Source organism: Alternaria ethzedia (genome assembly GCF_023757985.1).
Source record: "Alternaria ethzedia strain BMP 0044 chromosome Unknown scaffold_62, whole genome shotgun sequence".
NCBI classification, from domain to species: domain Eukaryota; kingdom Fungi; phylum Ascomycota; class Dothideomycetes; order Pleosporales; family Pleosporaceae; genus Alternaria; species Alternaria ethzedia.
The window spans coordinates 57,031-74,633 of record NW_026056255.1 but is presented as its reverse complement, the minus strand read 5'-3'; the positions used below and the strand labels follow the sequence as shown (position 1 = coordinate 74,633).

General features: G+C 53.3%; 5 protein-coding genes across 5 annotated transcripts; 2 read left to right on the top strand and 3 right to left on the bottom strand.

Annotated features, from left to right (window-relative positions):
* Window positions 1-1,169: 1,169 nt before the first annotated feature.
* Window positions 1,170-6,550, bottom strand: J4E87_011015 (uncharacterized protein; the record flags this gene model as incomplete). Its single annotated transcript, XM_049382582.1, has 5 exons — window positions 1,170-3,811; window positions 3,856-4,612; window positions 4,664-4,759; window positions 4,813-6,444; window positions 6,503-6,550. The coding sequence occupies 5 exons, from the start codon at window positions 6,548-6,550 to the stop codon at window positions 1,170-1,172; spliced, it is 5,175 nt and encodes a 1,724-aa protein (XP_049227702.1).
* Window positions 6,551-7,183: 633 nt separating this feature from the next.
* J4E87_011014 (uncharacterized protein) lies at window positions 7,184-8,550 on the top strand (the record flags this gene model as incomplete). Its single annotated transcript, XM_049382581.1, has 6 exons — window positions 7,184-7,235; window positions 7,408-7,459; window positions 7,563-7,592; window positions 7,644-7,730; window positions 7,783-7,839; window positions 7,899-8,550. The coding sequence occupies 6 exons, from the start codon at window positions 7,184-7,186 to the stop codon at window positions 8,548-8,550; spliced, it is 930 nt and encodes a 309-aa protein (XP_049227701.1).
* A 764-nt stretch (window positions 8,551-9,314) lies between these two features.
* Window positions 9,315-9,638, top strand: J4E87_011013 (uncharacterized protein; the record flags this gene model as incomplete). Its single annotated transcript, XM_049382580.1, has 2 exons — window positions 9,315-9,419; window positions 9,501-9,638. The coding sequence occupies 2 exons, from the start codon at window positions 9,315-9,317 to the stop codon at window positions 9,636-9,638; spliced, it is 243 nt and encodes an 80-aa protein (XP_049227700.1).
* A 523-nt stretch (window positions 9,639-10,161) lies between these two features.
* On the bottom strand, window positions 10,162-12,009 carry J4E87_011012 (uncharacterized protein; the record flags this gene model as incomplete). Its single annotated transcript, XM_049382579.1, has 2 exons — window positions 10,162-11,958; window positions 12,001-12,009. The coding sequence occupies 2 exons, from the start codon at window positions 12,007-12,009 to the stop codon at window positions 10,162-10,164; spliced, it is 1,806 nt and encodes a 601-aa protein (XP_049227699.1).
* Window positions 12,010-13,905: 1,896 nt separating this feature from the next.
* On the bottom strand, window positions 13,906-17,433 carry J4E87_011011 (uncharacterized protein; the record flags this gene model as incomplete). Its single annotated transcript, XM_049382578.1, has 5 exons — window positions 13,906-14,709; window positions 14,777-15,264; window positions 15,311-15,578; window positions 15,629-17,044; window positions 17,158-17,433. The coding sequence occupies 5 exons, from the start codon at window positions 17,431-17,433 to the stop codon at window positions 13,906-13,908; spliced, it is 3,252 nt and encodes a 1,083-aa protein (XP_049227698.1).
* Window positions 17,434-17,603: the final 170 nt, after the last annotated feature.

The following is a 17,603-nucleotide window of genomic DNA, read 5'->3' as shown; positions in this document are numbered from 1 at the left end:
AAGACATCATCCCAAGCCCCTGCCGCGTAAAACTGTCTGAACTGCCCGTTGTCGTATGCAAGAACCGGCGCACATCGCGAGCAGATGATAAAACCGACTAGGGTCTTCATTATATCGGAAAGACACCCGACTAAGTGGCCAAGGTTAGGGAAGGTTGATAATGCTGTAAGCATGTGGCTGTCGGCGCGGAATCTATAAATGCTGCAAGTCAACAGTAAACGGGACGGTCCGCGTCGGTCGGCCGCATGGCAGAGCTGAGCATCCGAACGGCTTCATCAGCCGGCATATAGCTGAAGTGGCCCCCTCAGCCGTACCTTCGGTATGTGGAGGAGAGACATTTTATTCGACGGTGAGCAATTTGTGATGCAAGCCAGCGGCGCTGTGCTACCATCCGAGCGTCATCTCCACCAATGATTGAACCCCAGCATATCGTCGCAATGGCCAAATCGGGCGTCTCGGCAAGGATAGGTTGTCCATTTGCCTCGTTGGGTGCGCATGAAAGCTATGTCAACAAACCAGTGGATGCGCACTTAGCTGGGAATAAGGCCAGATCTTACGTTGCGCCAGCGGTCCATTCTTGTGGCCATTGTGCGACTACAGGAACCTTCGCGTCGGTCCAATCGCTGGGTGTACATGCGTCGCGCTCTGCGAGGCTATCTAGAGTCCTCAAACCTCGTAGTTCGGGTCGCGAATCGCCACGTTCTAGTAGAGTTGGTAGGTACGGATAGAGCGGAACACTCTTTCCTTCAATCTCTCATGGTGTTGACACAAAGCGAACAAAAGCTGGCGAGCTCATGGTACGCCGGCTAGGCTGCTGTCGCGAGCCGATAGAGACCGAATATAGCATGTTGAGACGCGAGGTTTCGCGAGAGTCATAGCACTTTATTGTGACTGGGAAGATGGACTGGCAGGATGTTTGTGTGCGCACACTCAACATTGACACCTCGAAAGCCTTGTTATGTTGCTGCATCGATAGCGTGCACATCCTCCGCACCATCCATGCTTTCCTACGCTGCGCTGATATCTAATAATGCTACTATCCTACATAAAGTCCGTCGTTTGTTATCCTACACCCTGTCAAACCAACATCGGAGAAGCCACCCACCCAACTCAACATGATGGCTCTTGAACGTGAACGCCCCTGTCAACCCTTTGCAAATACCTGGCCTTTAGATGGCGCCATTGTAAATATCCCTCAAAATCGGTCTGCCATCCAACACGCCCCTCTTTCCTGCTGTGATGACTTTTCCGGGTACCCTCTTCTCTTCAGGGCTTCCACTCGTGCTTTTACTGCCAATTCTCCTCTTCGGACTCCTGGCGTTCACCTTACCAGGTTTCGCTGTGAGATCGCCAAGTGCCTTGCGCTTCTTCGACGGGCTGGGCGTCAGGCTAGGGCTCTTCGCCATCTTGCTGGCGAACAAGGAAGAGGTCGACTGTCTCACAGGAGTCTTGCTTGTTTGTGTAATGCTTTCGTCGAAGCTGTGGGATTCGACCATATCGGGTTGGAGATCAAGTACCCAGTCTTTCTCTCGGCAAAGGGCGACCATATCACGCAAAAGCTCGTTGCTCGATAAAGTCTTCTCACTGCCGACAATGACAAGTTTCGATCGCGCGCGAGTGAGGGCAACATTGACACGTCTTCGATCTTTGAGAAGATCACCGACTGTGCCGTTCTCGTTGCTCCGTACACAAGACACGATAACGACTTCCTTGTCGCGGCCTTGAAACTTGTCTGCTGTATGTAGCTCCACACCCGCACAGCCTTGACCGCTGATGACGGGGGCAGCGAGTTCGGAGGACTGCGTCTGGGTGTGTGCAGAAGCCAGACTTTGTCGCAGCAGGGCGAGCTGTGAACGATAGAACGCTATGATGCCAATCTCTCCCGCAGGGACACCGAGGCTGAGAAGAGACACCGTGAGCTGTGTGACAAGCCGTGCCTCCAGGGTGTTGGTGATGCGCGACCCAGATTGCGCTTCTAGGGTCGATGAAATGAGATCGGTGTTGACGAACACAACGGGTTGATCCGGCGACAAGGAACGAGATATCCAACAGCGTGCGGTATTAGGGCCAACGCAAGGCTGCACTTCATTAGATCTTGACTGATGCGGACCATGGTGGTAAGCAATGAGACCGTCGGGCCTGGGGAGCGTGAGCTTGCGGGAAGCAACAGCATTCGTACCACACTTCAGCCGTCCTGAGTAGATGAAGTTGTTTGACAGTAGCATGACCTCAGCACACATTCGATACTGATGCTCCAGACTGACGACTGCTTGTGGATGAGCCTCGCAAAGGAGCTTGAACAGCGACACATCAAGTCCACCCTCCATGGCTTCCTTGTTCTGGACCAGTGGGGGCAGCTGATAATGATCGCCCACCAAAATGAACTTCTGAGCCATGCGAATGGGCCCTAAGCATACAGGTAGGGTGATCTGGGACGCCTCGTCGACGATACAGTAGTCGAAGACGCGGCGATTGAACAGGGGATGGTTGATGGTAAGGCACGTCGTAGCCACGACTGGCGGCTGCATCCATGATCGTTCAAGCTCCTCGAGGCTGTCTTTCGGTTCCGCAGCAAGCGTAGCAAACTCTCTGACTTCAGGATGAATCTTCTTCGCAGCACCCAAGCGTAGTATGCCAATCTTGTCATCTCGAATCTTGAGAAGAATGTTGTCGACAGCAGTATGGGTGTACGAAGTAAGCAGGACACTTTTACCTTTCGCCACCAGCGTACGAAGGATGTGCGCGATTGTGGTTGTCTTCCCGGTTCCCGGCATACCCAGCACGAGGGCATAATCTTTTGCAGACATGACCTTTGCGACGGCAGCGCGCTGATCAGAGTTCATGGACATTTGCGATGAGTGAGGCAATGACAGCGCATCTGGTACGGGCTTAAATGCAGGAGCTCGACCGTCTACGATTAGCGCGCGAAGGTCGTGGGCCTTGTAAACGCTGTCATCCATGATCTGGATGAGATTGTTGCGCGCTGCAGCCATACCATTGCTGAATTCGTCTTTGTCAAGACGATATAGTACGGGCTCCTCATCAGATTGAAACTCCGCCACAGTCTCCCCCTCCTTGGTGACCTCCATGATGCCGGCAAAGGTTTGGTTGTTCTGTGAATGGAAACCCGGTAGCTTGGTTCGAGAATTGTGCAAACGTCTGTCAACAGCCACAGTTATACGACGCTTTTTCACGTTGGTGACGTATCCGTTAGCCAACGCGAAATGGCCTTCCTCATCCGAAACTACAACAGGCTCTCCGATGATGAGCTGGGACTCGGTGAAGGAAAACCCTGGAGCCGGCTGCTGTTTGATGAACGTGTAGTTGTAGCGGTTGATCTTTTGGCCGTTCTTGTCTTCATGGGCAGATCCAGGCTCCAAGATGACGTTCGAGAAACAACGACCGAGCTTTTCCCGTTCGGTGCTCAACATGGTCCACAACTCTCGTCGAAATTTCATCATATCCGTCTCTTCTTTGGTCAACAGCGTGTCCCACTTCTTCATGAACTCTTGATGAGAAGGTTGGAGAGGCTTCACCAGCTCGTCATATCTTTCTTTCGCCTTCGGGTTCAACATCTCGCCCTTTCCATCCTCAACGAGATTATGATACAGGAAGCAAGGCTCCTGTGCGTAACACTTTTGACACTTGAAGTCTTCCTTCAGGATCGGTGGCAACTCGATGCGGTCTCGAACATAGCAAGCCAACTCGTTGCGCTTGATGATCATGTGAATGATGTCGTTGCGAATCGCAGGAATACGGCTAATTTCGGACGTCTCAAGGTAATACAAGATACCGTAAGCAATGTCAACGTCTGGCAAAGTTAGCGGGGAATTCAATCTGGCTTGGAGGACGTACCATATCGATTCGACAACAACAGGTTGTACAAAGCGGTCTGAGCAACGTGTGCAGCGTTCGAAGAGTTCTTGCCAGTCTTGACTTCGAAAGGCACTGTCAATGTGCGTTCCCCGAGATCATCGCGCATTGTCACTTGCACAGTAGCATCGATGTTGCCTTTCAATCCATACATTGGAGACCAGACGTGCTCTTCCACATCAAGTAGTTTGTTAATGCTCATGGTCGACTGACGTCCGTTTCGCTCTCGAACGACGGCATCAGCTTGAGGTTCTGCACGAACGAACACCTTGGCCCATGCCTGTAGCTCTGGCAGCTTGCTGCTCAGATGTTCCTTGACGGCTTCGCACGTTGAGTTGATCTCCAGTATGGTCTCGAGATGGTTCGGCAAGAGCGTTTCGATGGTGTCCAATAAGAATACAGAACTCCATTCGTTCGCTTTCATGGCTTCTTGAAACAACTCGTGGAGCAGTGTGCCGTAGAGCATTGGGGCGTTGGCCTTGCTGGTGGCCTTTACACGGTCTTGCAGCACCGCACGTCGTAAACACCCAAAAGAGTCAGCGACAACAGTCGATGAGATGAGATGATCAGGATGAAGAATGAGCATGTTGTGGTGGTCATCAATGATACACTGTCCCGTACTTGTAAAGTCACCGATGACATGCACGAACGAGCCCGTAGTGCATGGAGTGTCGAACCAAGCTTGTCGTAAAGTGATCGCTTTGAATAACTTTGTCTTTTCTTCCTCAACTAGCAGAACCTACACTGTGTTAGCGTGGGCAGCCAAAAGGCGCTTGAGTCCGTGACTTACCTTCTCGGGCATCTGGTAGCCGCGATCCGTGGTATATGAACTTTCGTCCACTCGCTTGATAAGGTAGCGCTGGATTGCTCTATTTTCCTGTTGACTCTTCGAGATTTAGTAGGCTTCTTTGATCAGGGGTAAGTTCACACTCTACTTACAGTATTGGCAGGTACTTGGGTGGCTGCAACTTCGGCGGCAGCGAACTCGTCAGCATCGATGTCCTCTCCAAAGTCGTCATCGTCGTCCTCGTCGTCCAGAAGGCTGATGACGGGTGCCGACGCTGCACTTGCTGTAGCTCCTACGCCTTCCGCCTCTGCGGTCAGGGCCTGGTCTGCTATTGGAGACTCTACAGATCGCGTATCGTAGAGCGATGCTACATGTTCCAGATCCGCAGCGAAGTCATCCTCATCGTCCATGCCAAACTCATCGTCATCACTGCCTTGTTGTGGTATCCGTGCTGCATGATGGTGTTGTGCGGGCGCAAGGATGGGCTCGGTGGGTATGGTAACGTAGCTCGTGGAGCGTGCCGGTGGCGCGGACTTCGTGGGCGGTGGAGCTTGCACAGGTCGAGGTGATATATCCAAAGCTTCCACCATATCCGCGTCGAAGTCGTCTCCGAAGTCATCTGAGGATCCCTGCGATGCCGGTGGCTTCGGTGCCGCTTCCACGTAATCATCTTCTTGAACGAGCTCGTCATACATTTCCACGGTATCTTCTAGAGGTGCCGACTCGTGCCGTATCGTTTCGGAGGTTTCTGCAAGATAGTCGCGTGCACGCCGCTGAAGAGGAGAGCCTGACGATTCGTCCTGACGGTCGCCGGCCCCAGGCAATGGGGACGAGCTTGAGGGCATCTGTGACGATATACGCGGCTGTGACTTTGACACGCATTCCCTCATGCGCTGGACCATGCTCGCGATGTTGGGTTTCGCGGGTTGTCCAAGCATAATCCCATCCGAACTAGATGCGCCAGCGAAAACGTCCTCTGTAGCTTCTTGCTCCGGCTGAAACACACCGTGGGTTCTCCGTTTCTTCCGGGTCGATGCTGGGAACTCTACGCCACAACTTGCCCATCTGCGAAGCCCACTGACACTTCCAGCAGCAGCCATCGACCTGGGTGACGATTCGTTGATGAGATGTGCGAACGCCACGCTCTTATTGGCGCTTGGTGTTCCCTTGTTGTTTGTGTACCGTGACCACAGCTCCATGGCAGGGTCGGCCTGGGGTGTTGTGATGTCTTGCCTGGCGCCGTCCAGTCTGTGTTCGTCTTGCGACGGTCCGACAGGCGACGAGCTCCTAGCGCGCTTCTTGTTCTTCCGAGGCAAAGGCGTGTTCACTGCCTGCGAGCCTCTCCATATCAGCGTCTCTTCGGGCGAGGCGACGGGTTGCGGCGCGTGTCTCGAGGAATCGTCGACGTTGCCCACTAGGTCCGCAAGCGGCAGCCTCGTGGTGGCGGGGGTTGACGGCGGCGGACAGTCGAGAATGGTCGGCAGCTTCGGAGTCTTGATGGTGTTTCCCACATCTTTCGCGACCCGATTCGCCTTTGGTGTGCCCATGGGCTTGGCTGTCTTTCCTCGCGCCGAAGGTAGGTTTTCTTTCTCAGCCTCGCGCTGGCGGAGGGACTCGGCCGTGGGTGCGCCCTCGATGAATTGGAAAGCTTTGAGCTTGGTGCGTGTCTGGGTCGAAGGCATGATGGGAGGGCCAGTAACTACCTGCCGAGCCTGCGGCGCCGCCTGGTTACTGTTTTGGTGGGGGAAGTTGCGTGGGCGGTTCCATTGGCCCTTGAAGTGCTGCTGCGAGGGTGAGAGGTGAGTAGGCGGCGGCAGTGAAGGCAGCGGACTATCCAAGTACCTTTGGCTTCGGGTTCTGGTCAAAGAAGGACCTCTGTCGCGTGGACATGGAGATGGTTGGTAGCGTCAGCGTCGACAAAGCACCGAACGCGAGAGACGCGTCGTGAGTGGCCAATCACGTTGGGCGAGGCGAGAGCTCGTGGCGATACGCGCTCGGGCCGGTTGCTGCGAGCCGACGTGCGACACAGCTCCGAGTGCGGGGACCTGCGCTGGCCTGAACCACTCTTTGCATGAATCGCATCTATGGGACACAAGCATGATCAGATCAAGGCTATTCGTTTGGAGACTACGTTGAACATTGAGAATCGTAGACAGTCTCGGTCTAGGCCGACCGGCATGTGCAGGCTTCCCGAGGTCCGTCATAGTCCTCGGACATGCTGATTGATACAGTCACGGAATTGACACGACTTGGCGTATCGCAGGTAGCTCCGCGTATCACAAAAGTAGCAAGACATGTCTAGAGGCAGGGACGGGTCAGATAGTCGCTTTTGCGCCAATCGAAATGGTGTCAACCGATGACGGGAAGCTAGGACCACGCCTAAGCGGAGTTTGGACTTTCATCCCACGCTCTAGCACTCTTTCCCCAGATTGTGCGCGCCGACCGTGAATCGCTCGTCCAACAGCGCCCATCTCTCTTCTCTCACCCTCGACCATCTCATTACCTCCCACCACAACCGCCAACATGTCTGCTGCCGATGCGAAGCCATTGCCTTTTGTCTACCAGTTCGCGGCTGGTAAGTTCCAATTCTCTTAACACCGCTCAGCTCCGATGCGACAGCTACCCGAGAGAAATCCGGCTCCGCACCAAGCAAGAAATCTATACGCGCTTCTCTCCGATTGTCGCACAGGGCATTCCTGCGTGCCAGTTGAGCTTCAGCTATGTCAATCAGTACTAACAATGTCCAGGTGCCGTGGCTGGTGTGTCAGAAGTGAGTGCGCAACTGTCTATGGAGCTCGCGTGAGATGAACTGTGCTAATGTAGCCCTATCTATAGATTCTGATCATGTACGTACCATCCTGCACCCGCACAGTCGAGACTCAAGCACTAACACTATCTCAAGGTACCCGCTGGACGTCGTCAAGACCCGGATGTAAGCGACCGCATATGACACCACCTCTAGACCGCCTCTAAACATACACAGACAACTTCAGACCTCTGGCAAGGTAGTCGGTGACGAGGGCTACAATGGCATGATGGACTGCTTCAGGAAGATCATCAAGAATGAGGGGTACGCTATGACGCTCCTGCGATCATGAGCAAGAGGGGTTGACATCTGCCAGTGCGTCGAGATTGTACCGCGGTATCACCGCGCCTATTCTTATGGAAGCTCCCAAGAGGTATGCGCTTCCCTGCTTCTTCATACCGACAAAGATGGAAATCATCTCACGCGACACAGGGCCACCAAGTTCGCAGCCAATGACTCATGGGGTTCCTTCTACCGCAACTTGTTCGGCCAGGCCAAGATGAACCAGTCGCTCTCCATCCTCACCGGCGCCACCGCAGGTGCCACCGAAGCCTTCGTCGTCGTACCCTTCGAGCTCGTCAAGATCCGGTTACAAGACAGGGCGCAAGCTCACAAGTACAACGGCATGGTGGACTGCGTGACCAAGATTGTCAAGCAGGAAGGACCGCTCACCCTTTACCAGGGTCTTGAGTCGACCATGTGGAGGCACATCCTGTGGAACGCTGGATACTTTGGCTGCATCTTCCAGGTCCGCGCTCTCCTGCCCGCAGCGACCACTAAGAAGAGCCAGATCACCAACGACCTCATGTCTGGTGCTATCGGTGGCACGGTCGGCACTATCCTAAACACTCCCATGGACGTTGTCAAGTCGCGTATTCAGAACTCTCCCAAGGTCGCAGGATCAATTCCCAAGTACAACTGGGCATGGCCGGCTCTCGGTACGGTCATGAAGGAGGAGGGCTTCGCGGCACTATACAAGGGATTCACACCCAAGGTCCTGAGATTGGGACCTGGTGGCGGTATCTTGCTGGTCGTCTTCACCGGTGTCATGGACTTCTTCCGCAACATGCGCGACGGCAAATGAGTGATCTCTCAGCTCGGAGTCAGTCCGCGTAGTGTTTAGACCACTCGACCATCGTAAAGTAGAAAGGAATCTCTTGATGTAGATTACGTATCCTGTATCCGCTTGCTACAAAGCAAGGCAGGGTCAAATCACATTCTTCAAATCATGTTATGATGACGTGAACTCGTGCTGGTCAATTTGTTGCTTTTGAGTGTCGCTCTACTTTCCCATCATCAATGCTTCGTCTCCTGAGATTCGTCAGATGGTATTGTTACTCTTGTTGTGGAGATGCATGAGATCAGCACTTTTCATACATCTAGCCCTAGAGAGCTGCCAGTAAAGGGCTTCACTAACGTCAAGTCCGGCCTGAGTCTGCGTACGCGAAAGTTCAAACAGCTTCTCAAAGGCTTGCGCTATACCCCACGAGTGGAATATCGCATCCCGAAACCAGCGCAGTCTAACACATGCCAATCCCGCGTTCTATCAACCCCAAACAACCCCACTTACGCGGCTAGACACGGGTGACGTCACCCTCCCCTCCAAGCCCTCACCATAGCCCATCTTGCTGCCTGGTGACCCCTAAAGCCCAAACAAACAAGTTAGTTCACGCAAGTGTCAGCCAGGGTCTACTTGCATAAGTACTGCATCCCCTCTACCCCACTTTCCGACCACAAAACTATCCAAACACTGCAACAACCTCCACGATAAGACCACTCTCCAAACTCCGCGCAAGCAAACACGTACATCCACACAGACTCTATACCACCCGAACACCACCGCACAACATGCCTCTCGTAGTCCCCGGTCTGCAGTCCAAGGACGGAAACTCCAACGATGACTGGATGAGCAAGCTCATGGGCAAGAAGCTTGGAGACCAGCATGATGAGATGGTGAGTTGCCTCTTACTATTACTTGTCCCCTTATCCTATCCCTCCGCTTGAGTCTCAACGCTAACTCAACGCTATCCTTAGACTTTCGCAAAGACCGACCTCCCCCAGCAACACCGCGTTCTCAACGAAGGCGACATGAAGACCATGGACTTCCAGCCCGAGAGGCTGAACGTTCACCTCGACAAGGATGGTACTATCAACAAGGTTACCAAGGGTTAAGCGGGTGTCGGATGGCACAGTCGCTGGGTGTGAGGCACGCCGATGATGAGTGCAGGCATGAAGGCATGAACCTTTGAGAGCCAGGCCTCGGGTCTTGTTAGTAGGCATATGAGAACATATCAAGTCACAGAAGTATAAGCCATCAGTGAGCTTGCAGTGATCAATGATAAGTGATAAGTGATAATTAATGAGAGTGTATCTGAAAAGAGATATCTGTCGCCACCTTGACCCCCAAAGTAAGTGATAAAACTCCGAAAACGCCTTACAATGATATCGTACAGTAAATGTGAAAGTATATACATCCGTACAAAGAAAGTAGATGTCACGCCTAGATACCCACGAATGTTTTCGAGATAGTAGAAGAGTAAGGCTGCGCCTTCAGCCTTGGACCTAAGCCCTACAGCCCTACATGAGCACGGATACCGATTCGAGGTGGAGCATTCGGAGACGCCGAAAGACATCGCCACTGTGGAGAAAGCTTGTCGCAACGTCGTTTCCTTTGAGTTGTGCACACGGTAGTTCTTCAATTTTTTGATCGCTTCCTCGACACGAAGCTGTCGTTCCTTATCATTTGACCCTCGTTGGACTTTCTGCCTAAGGCTGCAATAAGATCAGTCATTCTGAGCATCGTGGAATGAATTGCTTCAGGATGCTCAAAGCACAGCATGATGCATGCCCGCATTGTTGTTGCAGAGAAGTATCTTCGCACGATCTTGTCTTTGCTGTTGTTGCTCGCGGCTCCCATGACCAAGCCAATCCACAGTAGCACTCCGGCCATATCGGACCAACAGTCTGAAAGGTCGGAGTTCTCGAGGGCGTCTCGTAGTTGTTGGAGGATGGTATCTCCGCTGACTTCACGCATCAACACTTCTTGTTGAAGGGGAACGTCCGATGAGCTTGACTGCAATGACGAAAGCAAGGGTCGTGATGAGGTGGATGAATTCGAAAACCGGTGGTTGGAAGGAAAGCCTTCGCTGTATGAACCAAACATGGGGCTTTCGGAAAGGTCGGTAGCTGGACTGACATCTTGGGGGTCCAGAGTCGAGGAAAAAGAGCCGTTAGAGTGTGAGGCCATCGATGAGCTATACAAAAACGGTTGTATTTCAGGTAACTGCACACGGTCGAGCGCCTCCGACAGGGGCACTTGATCGAACATAGCCTGAGCCTGGACGATCGCAGCGAGGCGAATTGCCTCATACTTCCAGTCTTTCGTTTTCAGTATGGATGTTTTGCGGGAGGGCTGTACAGACCGAAATCGAATGATGCGGTCGTAGGCACTGCGCGATTTGTTAGAGCTGCCTGCACGCCTCGAGCTATTGGTGTCAAGCAGGTCCTCCATCATCGTGCGAACGTCTTCCAGGAGTTTTTGCGCATTCGCATTACAGTTTGCCGACCTCTCGATCGTCATGAATTTGCCGTGTGGATGGTATAGCGGCGATTCCGGTATCGTAGCGATCAAAGGATATGTCTTTAACGCCCGCATCTCGCAGTAGTCAACATACATCCGAGTGGGAGAGGCTTCCTGCAAAGCCGCGGTCGCGAGGTTTGCCCACGAGACTGCAGATGCTAGCTGGCCGTTGACACCCAAGGTTTGAAGTCCACCGCGCTGCTCGATCATTTTGGCAATGCCCATCTGGTGGTAGCGTAGACCTAAATCGGCGCGGCTTATGACGTCCCCCAGTATGAGTTGGCTGACGGCGATGATATTGTGATCCGCCACACTCTGCTCCACGTCGGTGAGGTGACCACCTACGAAATGTATGACATCTTGGCGCAGTGCCGCGGTTTCCAAACTCTCTATTTCTCGATTGTGAACGACATCATCGTATGCGGAAGCCATGTAGAGGGTGCTGAGGAAGGTGTGTGCATAGCTCAGGCATTCGGGGATCCAGTACCTACCCAGACCCTCCGTGCCGAAGTATTTGGAGCATTCAATCTTCAGCCTCTCGACGTTCACGCGAGTGTTCCTCGATTGAAACATAGTTCCGAACGGGTCTAGCCCATTCCCAAGACATCTCAGATCTGGTACTGGTTTTAGGTCGAATGGATACCGATGGCCACTTCTAATTGGAATAACAATGGGTGTCTGGGTGAGGGTCGATTGGTGAGGCGTGATCCGTGCTACCTGAGCATCATGATGGGGAGCCTCCTGGCTGCTGCTCGTAGACTGCGACAACCGATGTATCTTATCATCACTCTTCTTCTCTTTGACTCTCGGCGTTTTGATTGTTCGTGGTTTTGTGGTGCTTTGGGAACCTAAGCTCGATCGCGAATGATCCGAGGCTTCGCTATTGGCCCTAGTTTTGTCGCTGACCTGATTCTTTGTAGCTTTTAGATAGCTACCCATCGCGGTTTGGCGTACGGTTTGCATGGTGGCCTTTGATTTGAAATCGCTGGGTTTGGTGGCGGTTATCCATCGAAGGCTCGCATTGTCAGGTGACTTCGCCGTTGGCGAAGAGCTCGACTTCCGAGGCGGCATGAATTCTACTGGATATTAGCGATTGGCACCACTGAGTGAGCTGGGGATGGCGATCAGGGGTTCTGCTGATGTTGGTGATCGTGTTACACACCGTGAAGGTGCAGCATGCGCAAGCAGTGGACCTCGGCCGTAGCGAGAGCGCCTTCCGCATGTGGTACGCGCATCAAGTCCGTTCAATGATACGAAAAGGCACGCTCACCATTGAGTTGCTGCGGAGGCGACATGACATTTCCATAGAAGCTTGAGTCCGATGCGATCGTCGAGGGTGGTGAAGGATAGACAAATGGCATGTGATGGGCGGAGAAGAGCGGTCGCGCGGCTGGAGGGGCAGTCATTGTTGTCGACTAGCCCGATAGTACTCAAGGATAATTGGCAAGCGCGATGATGTTCGATTCGGTGATCGGAATGTAGTGTCATTCCTATGGCAGATGTTAACGATTTAGATGGAATCTGAGCAACAGAAGACGAAGGATCGATCGGTATCGGGTAAGGCTGAAAGCAATGGGGCCAGAAGTATATATACGCGGCTGGTGACAGTGTGCCTTGCCGCCCGTGAATATTTCCAGAAAGGGCGCAATTCCAGCCATACAAAGCTTTGTGCAACAGATGAAGCGGAAAGCAGGCAATTGTGCGTCATAAAGCGTGTGTTGAGTATGCGCAGCAACGTGCTGGTGCTGGGATGAGTATACGGTGAAGGCAGTCGTGGCTGAGTCCTTAATGCTTGTTGCGACGAGTGAACGAGAGGCCTGCGCGCCGGGGAGGAGGCATAGTTGGTTGCCTGAACGCCGACCCATTGCACTGGTGCTCGCTTTAGCGCGGGACCCGTCTTAGACGCAGCACGAGTAAGTAGGGCTTTCGGGGATCCGTCAAAACTTTGGAGCAGTTTGCCATGTTGGATGGAATGGGCTTGGTGCAATGCGCGCGTTGCCACTGTGAGCAGAATCACGAGGCTGTATCCTCTCAGTCCTTCTACAATCTCTGTGAGGGACTTCACCCACATCGATTGCCTCGTGAGGAGACCAGGCCCTTCATTGGACGTTGCTTCGCACGTGCGAAAGCTGACCTCCAAGCCCTGGAGACGCTGTAGAGGCCCAGCGCGTCTCACCGCCCGGTTGATGCCACCGCATCCCCAGAGCGCATGCCAACCCTGCTATCTTATCTAGACACAAAGTTTGGTCGAGCGGCGGACGTAGATGTCTTTACCAAGCCATTTCGTCCCATGGAACCCTTGGCTCAGCTACGTACCTCTCCGCTACACACGACACGAGACATCAGGCGATACTACGTTAGACGGAGCACACAGATACGACCGCAATCTAAACGTTCGCTTACCAGTTGACCAGCTACGTGGGTGCGCCGTGCCTCGGGATCCCGTACAAGACGCGGTAGAAGAGGGCAGACTGGTCGAGCTCACCAATCGCGAGGTATACTCCTCTTCCTGCCGTGAGGTTGGATAAGCAGCCCTGTGGGGTCGATACGACCCTGCATTGCTGCTCATTGGAGAGAGCAAAGCCAGACCCATATTTTGGGACCATCGATAGCACACGGCACCCCGAGTACCCAGATCGCCTAACATCACCAGGTGGCTGTTTAATTGTTCGAGTGGTGGTCAATGTGTGTTCAGCGGTACCTAGGTAGCGACGTCGGCCGAACCATTACAGCGAGTCTCGTGATGCGACGCCATACATCATCGTTGTGAGTATCGTGGGTTTGAATACACGGACCGCTTGCAAAGATGTACATAGCTGCATCAATGATACAATCCATGGGATAATCTGGTTATTACTACTACTGACGCATGTTGTTCAGCCCGAGGCCGAAATAATCACCGGGTGCTTGTGACGGACGTGTATCGCTACCAGCACTTACGTCGCTCCCACCGGGGCTAATGTCACCACTCTCTCGCGCCATCATACCAGTACCATCGGCCCCAAAATCACTGCCTGTGCCGTTCAATGCTCTGAGCCCATTGTTTCGTCCCCGCAGCGGTACATTTAGCCGTGCGGTTTCGAACGTAAAATGCGACTGGCCATGGACTGGTTCCGCTGATGGTGTCTTCAGCTCAACAAGCTCCAACGTACTTCGGAGTGTTGCGCCAGATTCATCAAGAGCCATAAGAAATCGCGCGAGTTCTTTGCATAGCTCCCAATCCTGTTCGTCTTTGGCGCGTTGAAGTAAGCGCACGACTTGATCGCCTGTCGGTCGCAGTTCTTCGAAAGTGTGAAGAACAAGGAGATAGCCACCTGCAGTCTTAAGATTCCCTTTCTGTAGCGATTCTTCGAATAGTTCTTCCGGTGGAGGCAGGTTCGAGAATAACGTCCGCCATGAACGGACCTCAGTTTTACGGGTACATTGCACAACAATGTCGAGATATCGGGGAAAGGAGCTCAGGAATGATAGCACGCTCGGCAATAGCGCCTGTTCGGGTGGTGGCTGCGTATCCACTTCTTCGTCCAAGACTTCATGCAGTAAGATCTCCAAAGCATGGGGGAAATATAGCAAATGCTGGTAATGGTGGCTAAGATGCAAGGCTGCAGGGTGATTGAACTGCGCCAGGTGACACCGCAGCAATGCGGGGAGAAAGAGGTGTGTCTAGCATGTGTGTCAGCATGAGATCAGTGTACCACCAATGACGCGGGAGCAGAGCGCAGAGACTTACCCTGGTTCCGAAGCGCAAGAACGCGAAGCTCGTATCCCTGCGTTGAATCAACTCTGACTCCACCCCGAATATGATTGCTTTGTTAATCAACGCCGAAAGAGGATAGAAGTCGACCGGGATTTGAACAGGCGTGGGCAGTTCCCTGCCGATCTCTGGTGACGCGGAAGCAAGGACGTCTTGCATGTCTATCCAAACTCGCATGTCGTTACCATCGAAGAACCACAATGAGTCACGTAAATCGTGGCCGTGTACACCCTCCATGGTCAGTTCCATAGAGGGGCTCGCCGGCAACGAATCGGCATGTCGGTCCAATGCGAACGCAGGGTGATCGCGCATAAGAGCATACGTCTCCACGTTCTGCGCGATGATGCGCATCTCGTATTTGAGTTCGCCACTCTCGGTAGTCGTTGGCTGCAGGAGCACAAGTTTACCATCTACGAGGAACAGGATAGTCGCGACCGCCACGTCCTGTGTTGGATCACCGTTATCTAAGACGTGTCAGCGGTTACAGTGCCGTAGGATCAAAGAACGTACGTATTTGATCTTCCGGTAATATCCAGCTAAGCGCTCGCACTCGTGTAGGAGCCCGAATGATGCCATGCAGGGCGATTTGACCCACTTGCACCAACTTCACACTTGCGTCGGACACACTGATTACGTAGTGGTACAATATATTCTCGTACGTGTAGACCAGGAGTGAATCTTCGCCGGAGGGTGCTATCAGTACGATGGGCGCAGGTAGCTTCTGCGTATGCATGACATGGCTGTTGTCAAGAGCCGCCTCGCGTGAATATACCCGGACCTTGACAAGTGAGTCAGTATAAATCGAACCGAGCGCCTGGATGTACCTACTTCGTGAGACTCGCGGCATTCGACAGCCGCAATCAAGACATGCTGGAACCAGCACATACCTCCTCGGACAGTGAACTCGTTTTCTATGAAGGGATCATCGAACATTTTCCACCGTCCACTGTTAACGGAGTAGTGGGCGAGCCCTCTCTTGCCTGCTATTGCCACATATCGACCGTCATTCGAAATGACTGCACTTCTAATCGGCCATTGGTCGACAAGGTAAGCCGATGGGATTTGAACATGGTGCCAGAGTGACACGTCGGCGGAGATTGTCGTAAGATCTGGCAGATCGTAACCGCGGTAAATCATGAATCCGGTACTGGTCTGCATCAAAGATCGTGACACATTTGCCGAAGAGAAGCAGCCAGTGACTGCACTGCGAGCCATCTCCAAAACAAAGAGACGATTGTCGTTGTCGCCCAACATCAAGAGCTCCGCGCCACCTCCAATCCAGAAAGCCTCTTTGACACTGAGAAGCCACCCTTCGTTGTTGGTCTTGGAAAGCGTCCTTTCTGCAGTGAAGCTGGTGGCCCCGGGCTTTCCGTATACACTCCACATGGCCCAACCGTGTTCATAGCCGGCGAAGAGACAGTACCCGTCTGGCGAATAAGTCAATACAGTCAATTTGCCGGGCGAAGTGACGTTCGGTCGTAGTTTATGCGATAGAGGGATGTTGCCGGTATAGTCGCGTGCCGTGTATACATGGATCTCGCCACTGGCACAGCCAACAGCAAGCAAAGAGAATCTCGCATTGATAGCAGCTTTGACACCATAATCGGCATCAGTCTTGGGTGTGTGGAAACCGTAGCCACGGAAGATACTAGAGACAGCGGCATCTCTTTTAGCCGCCTTTTGAACAGCATAGGCTCGACCGTTACCTGTGATCCAACACGACAGGTTCATGGGTCGATCGTGGACCATTTCTCGCATTGATGCGTTGCTCCCTAACCATGTCATCTTGGTCAGAAGCTCGGTGCTGGTCTGGCTTCCAGCGTTGTCCGGCGCCCAACGAATACATTGCACGGCTGCCGGCTTCTCGGTGGCCACGACCAACTCGTCGTCTAGAGCCAGGGCCCGAATTATCCCAGCATCCACCCGTATCACCATCCGGAACCGCAGACTGAGCTCTTTCAGGCCATTGCCCTCTCCAGGTCCTGCATTGACATCGTGCTGGCGCTGGATCTTGAAGCCTGTGATTGCACTGCTTTTCCTCGCGTGACCTCCGTGTGTGTTGGTGAATTGAGCCTGGTATATGCGGGATGAATGGTCTGTCGCGAGCGAGTATGTGATGAGGAAGCCGAGCGCGGTCTGGACGACGAAGATTTGGGAGTCGGGGCGGAGTAGGACGTCTGTATTAGGACCGTATGTTCTAACGGATTGCTCTGAACGGAGGACAGAGGCAAGAACTACTGTAGGCTGTGACGAATTAGCACATGAAGCGCCGGGCTAGCAATGACACGTGCCTTTGTCTGCCAGATTGTGAGGGTGGTTCTGGTGAGAGTCGCAAACATGTGACCACTCCTCGTCACTCTGATCGCGATGATGGTGCCATGAATGTCGTCCTCTACTGATTGAACCGACGCGCCTTCTTGCGGCGAGTGCGCGCCATTCTTCTCTTCTACCCCATTCTTACTTCCGGTAGAGGCCTCATGTTCAAATTGATTCTGCGATTGGGGGTTCGACCCTTCATGCGCTCCGTCCGATTGCTTGTGTTCGACGCCATCGTGCGAGGTGTTCGTGCGCCCAGGATCCGTACGTTTAGTGGCCGCGAAGACGGAGGGCGACGAGATGGGCCAATACGTCATGGCGGTCTACCGCAAGCGATGGCTGCATTTGCGCGCGCCCATCTCAATGCGGGGATGTATGCTTCACGGAGCTCATGCTAGCTGGGTTGGTGCAGGGGAGGCTGGTGGTGGAGCTGGGCGGTGAAGTCACGCGAGGCGCAGCAATGTGGCTGCTGCATCCGTGCTGACAT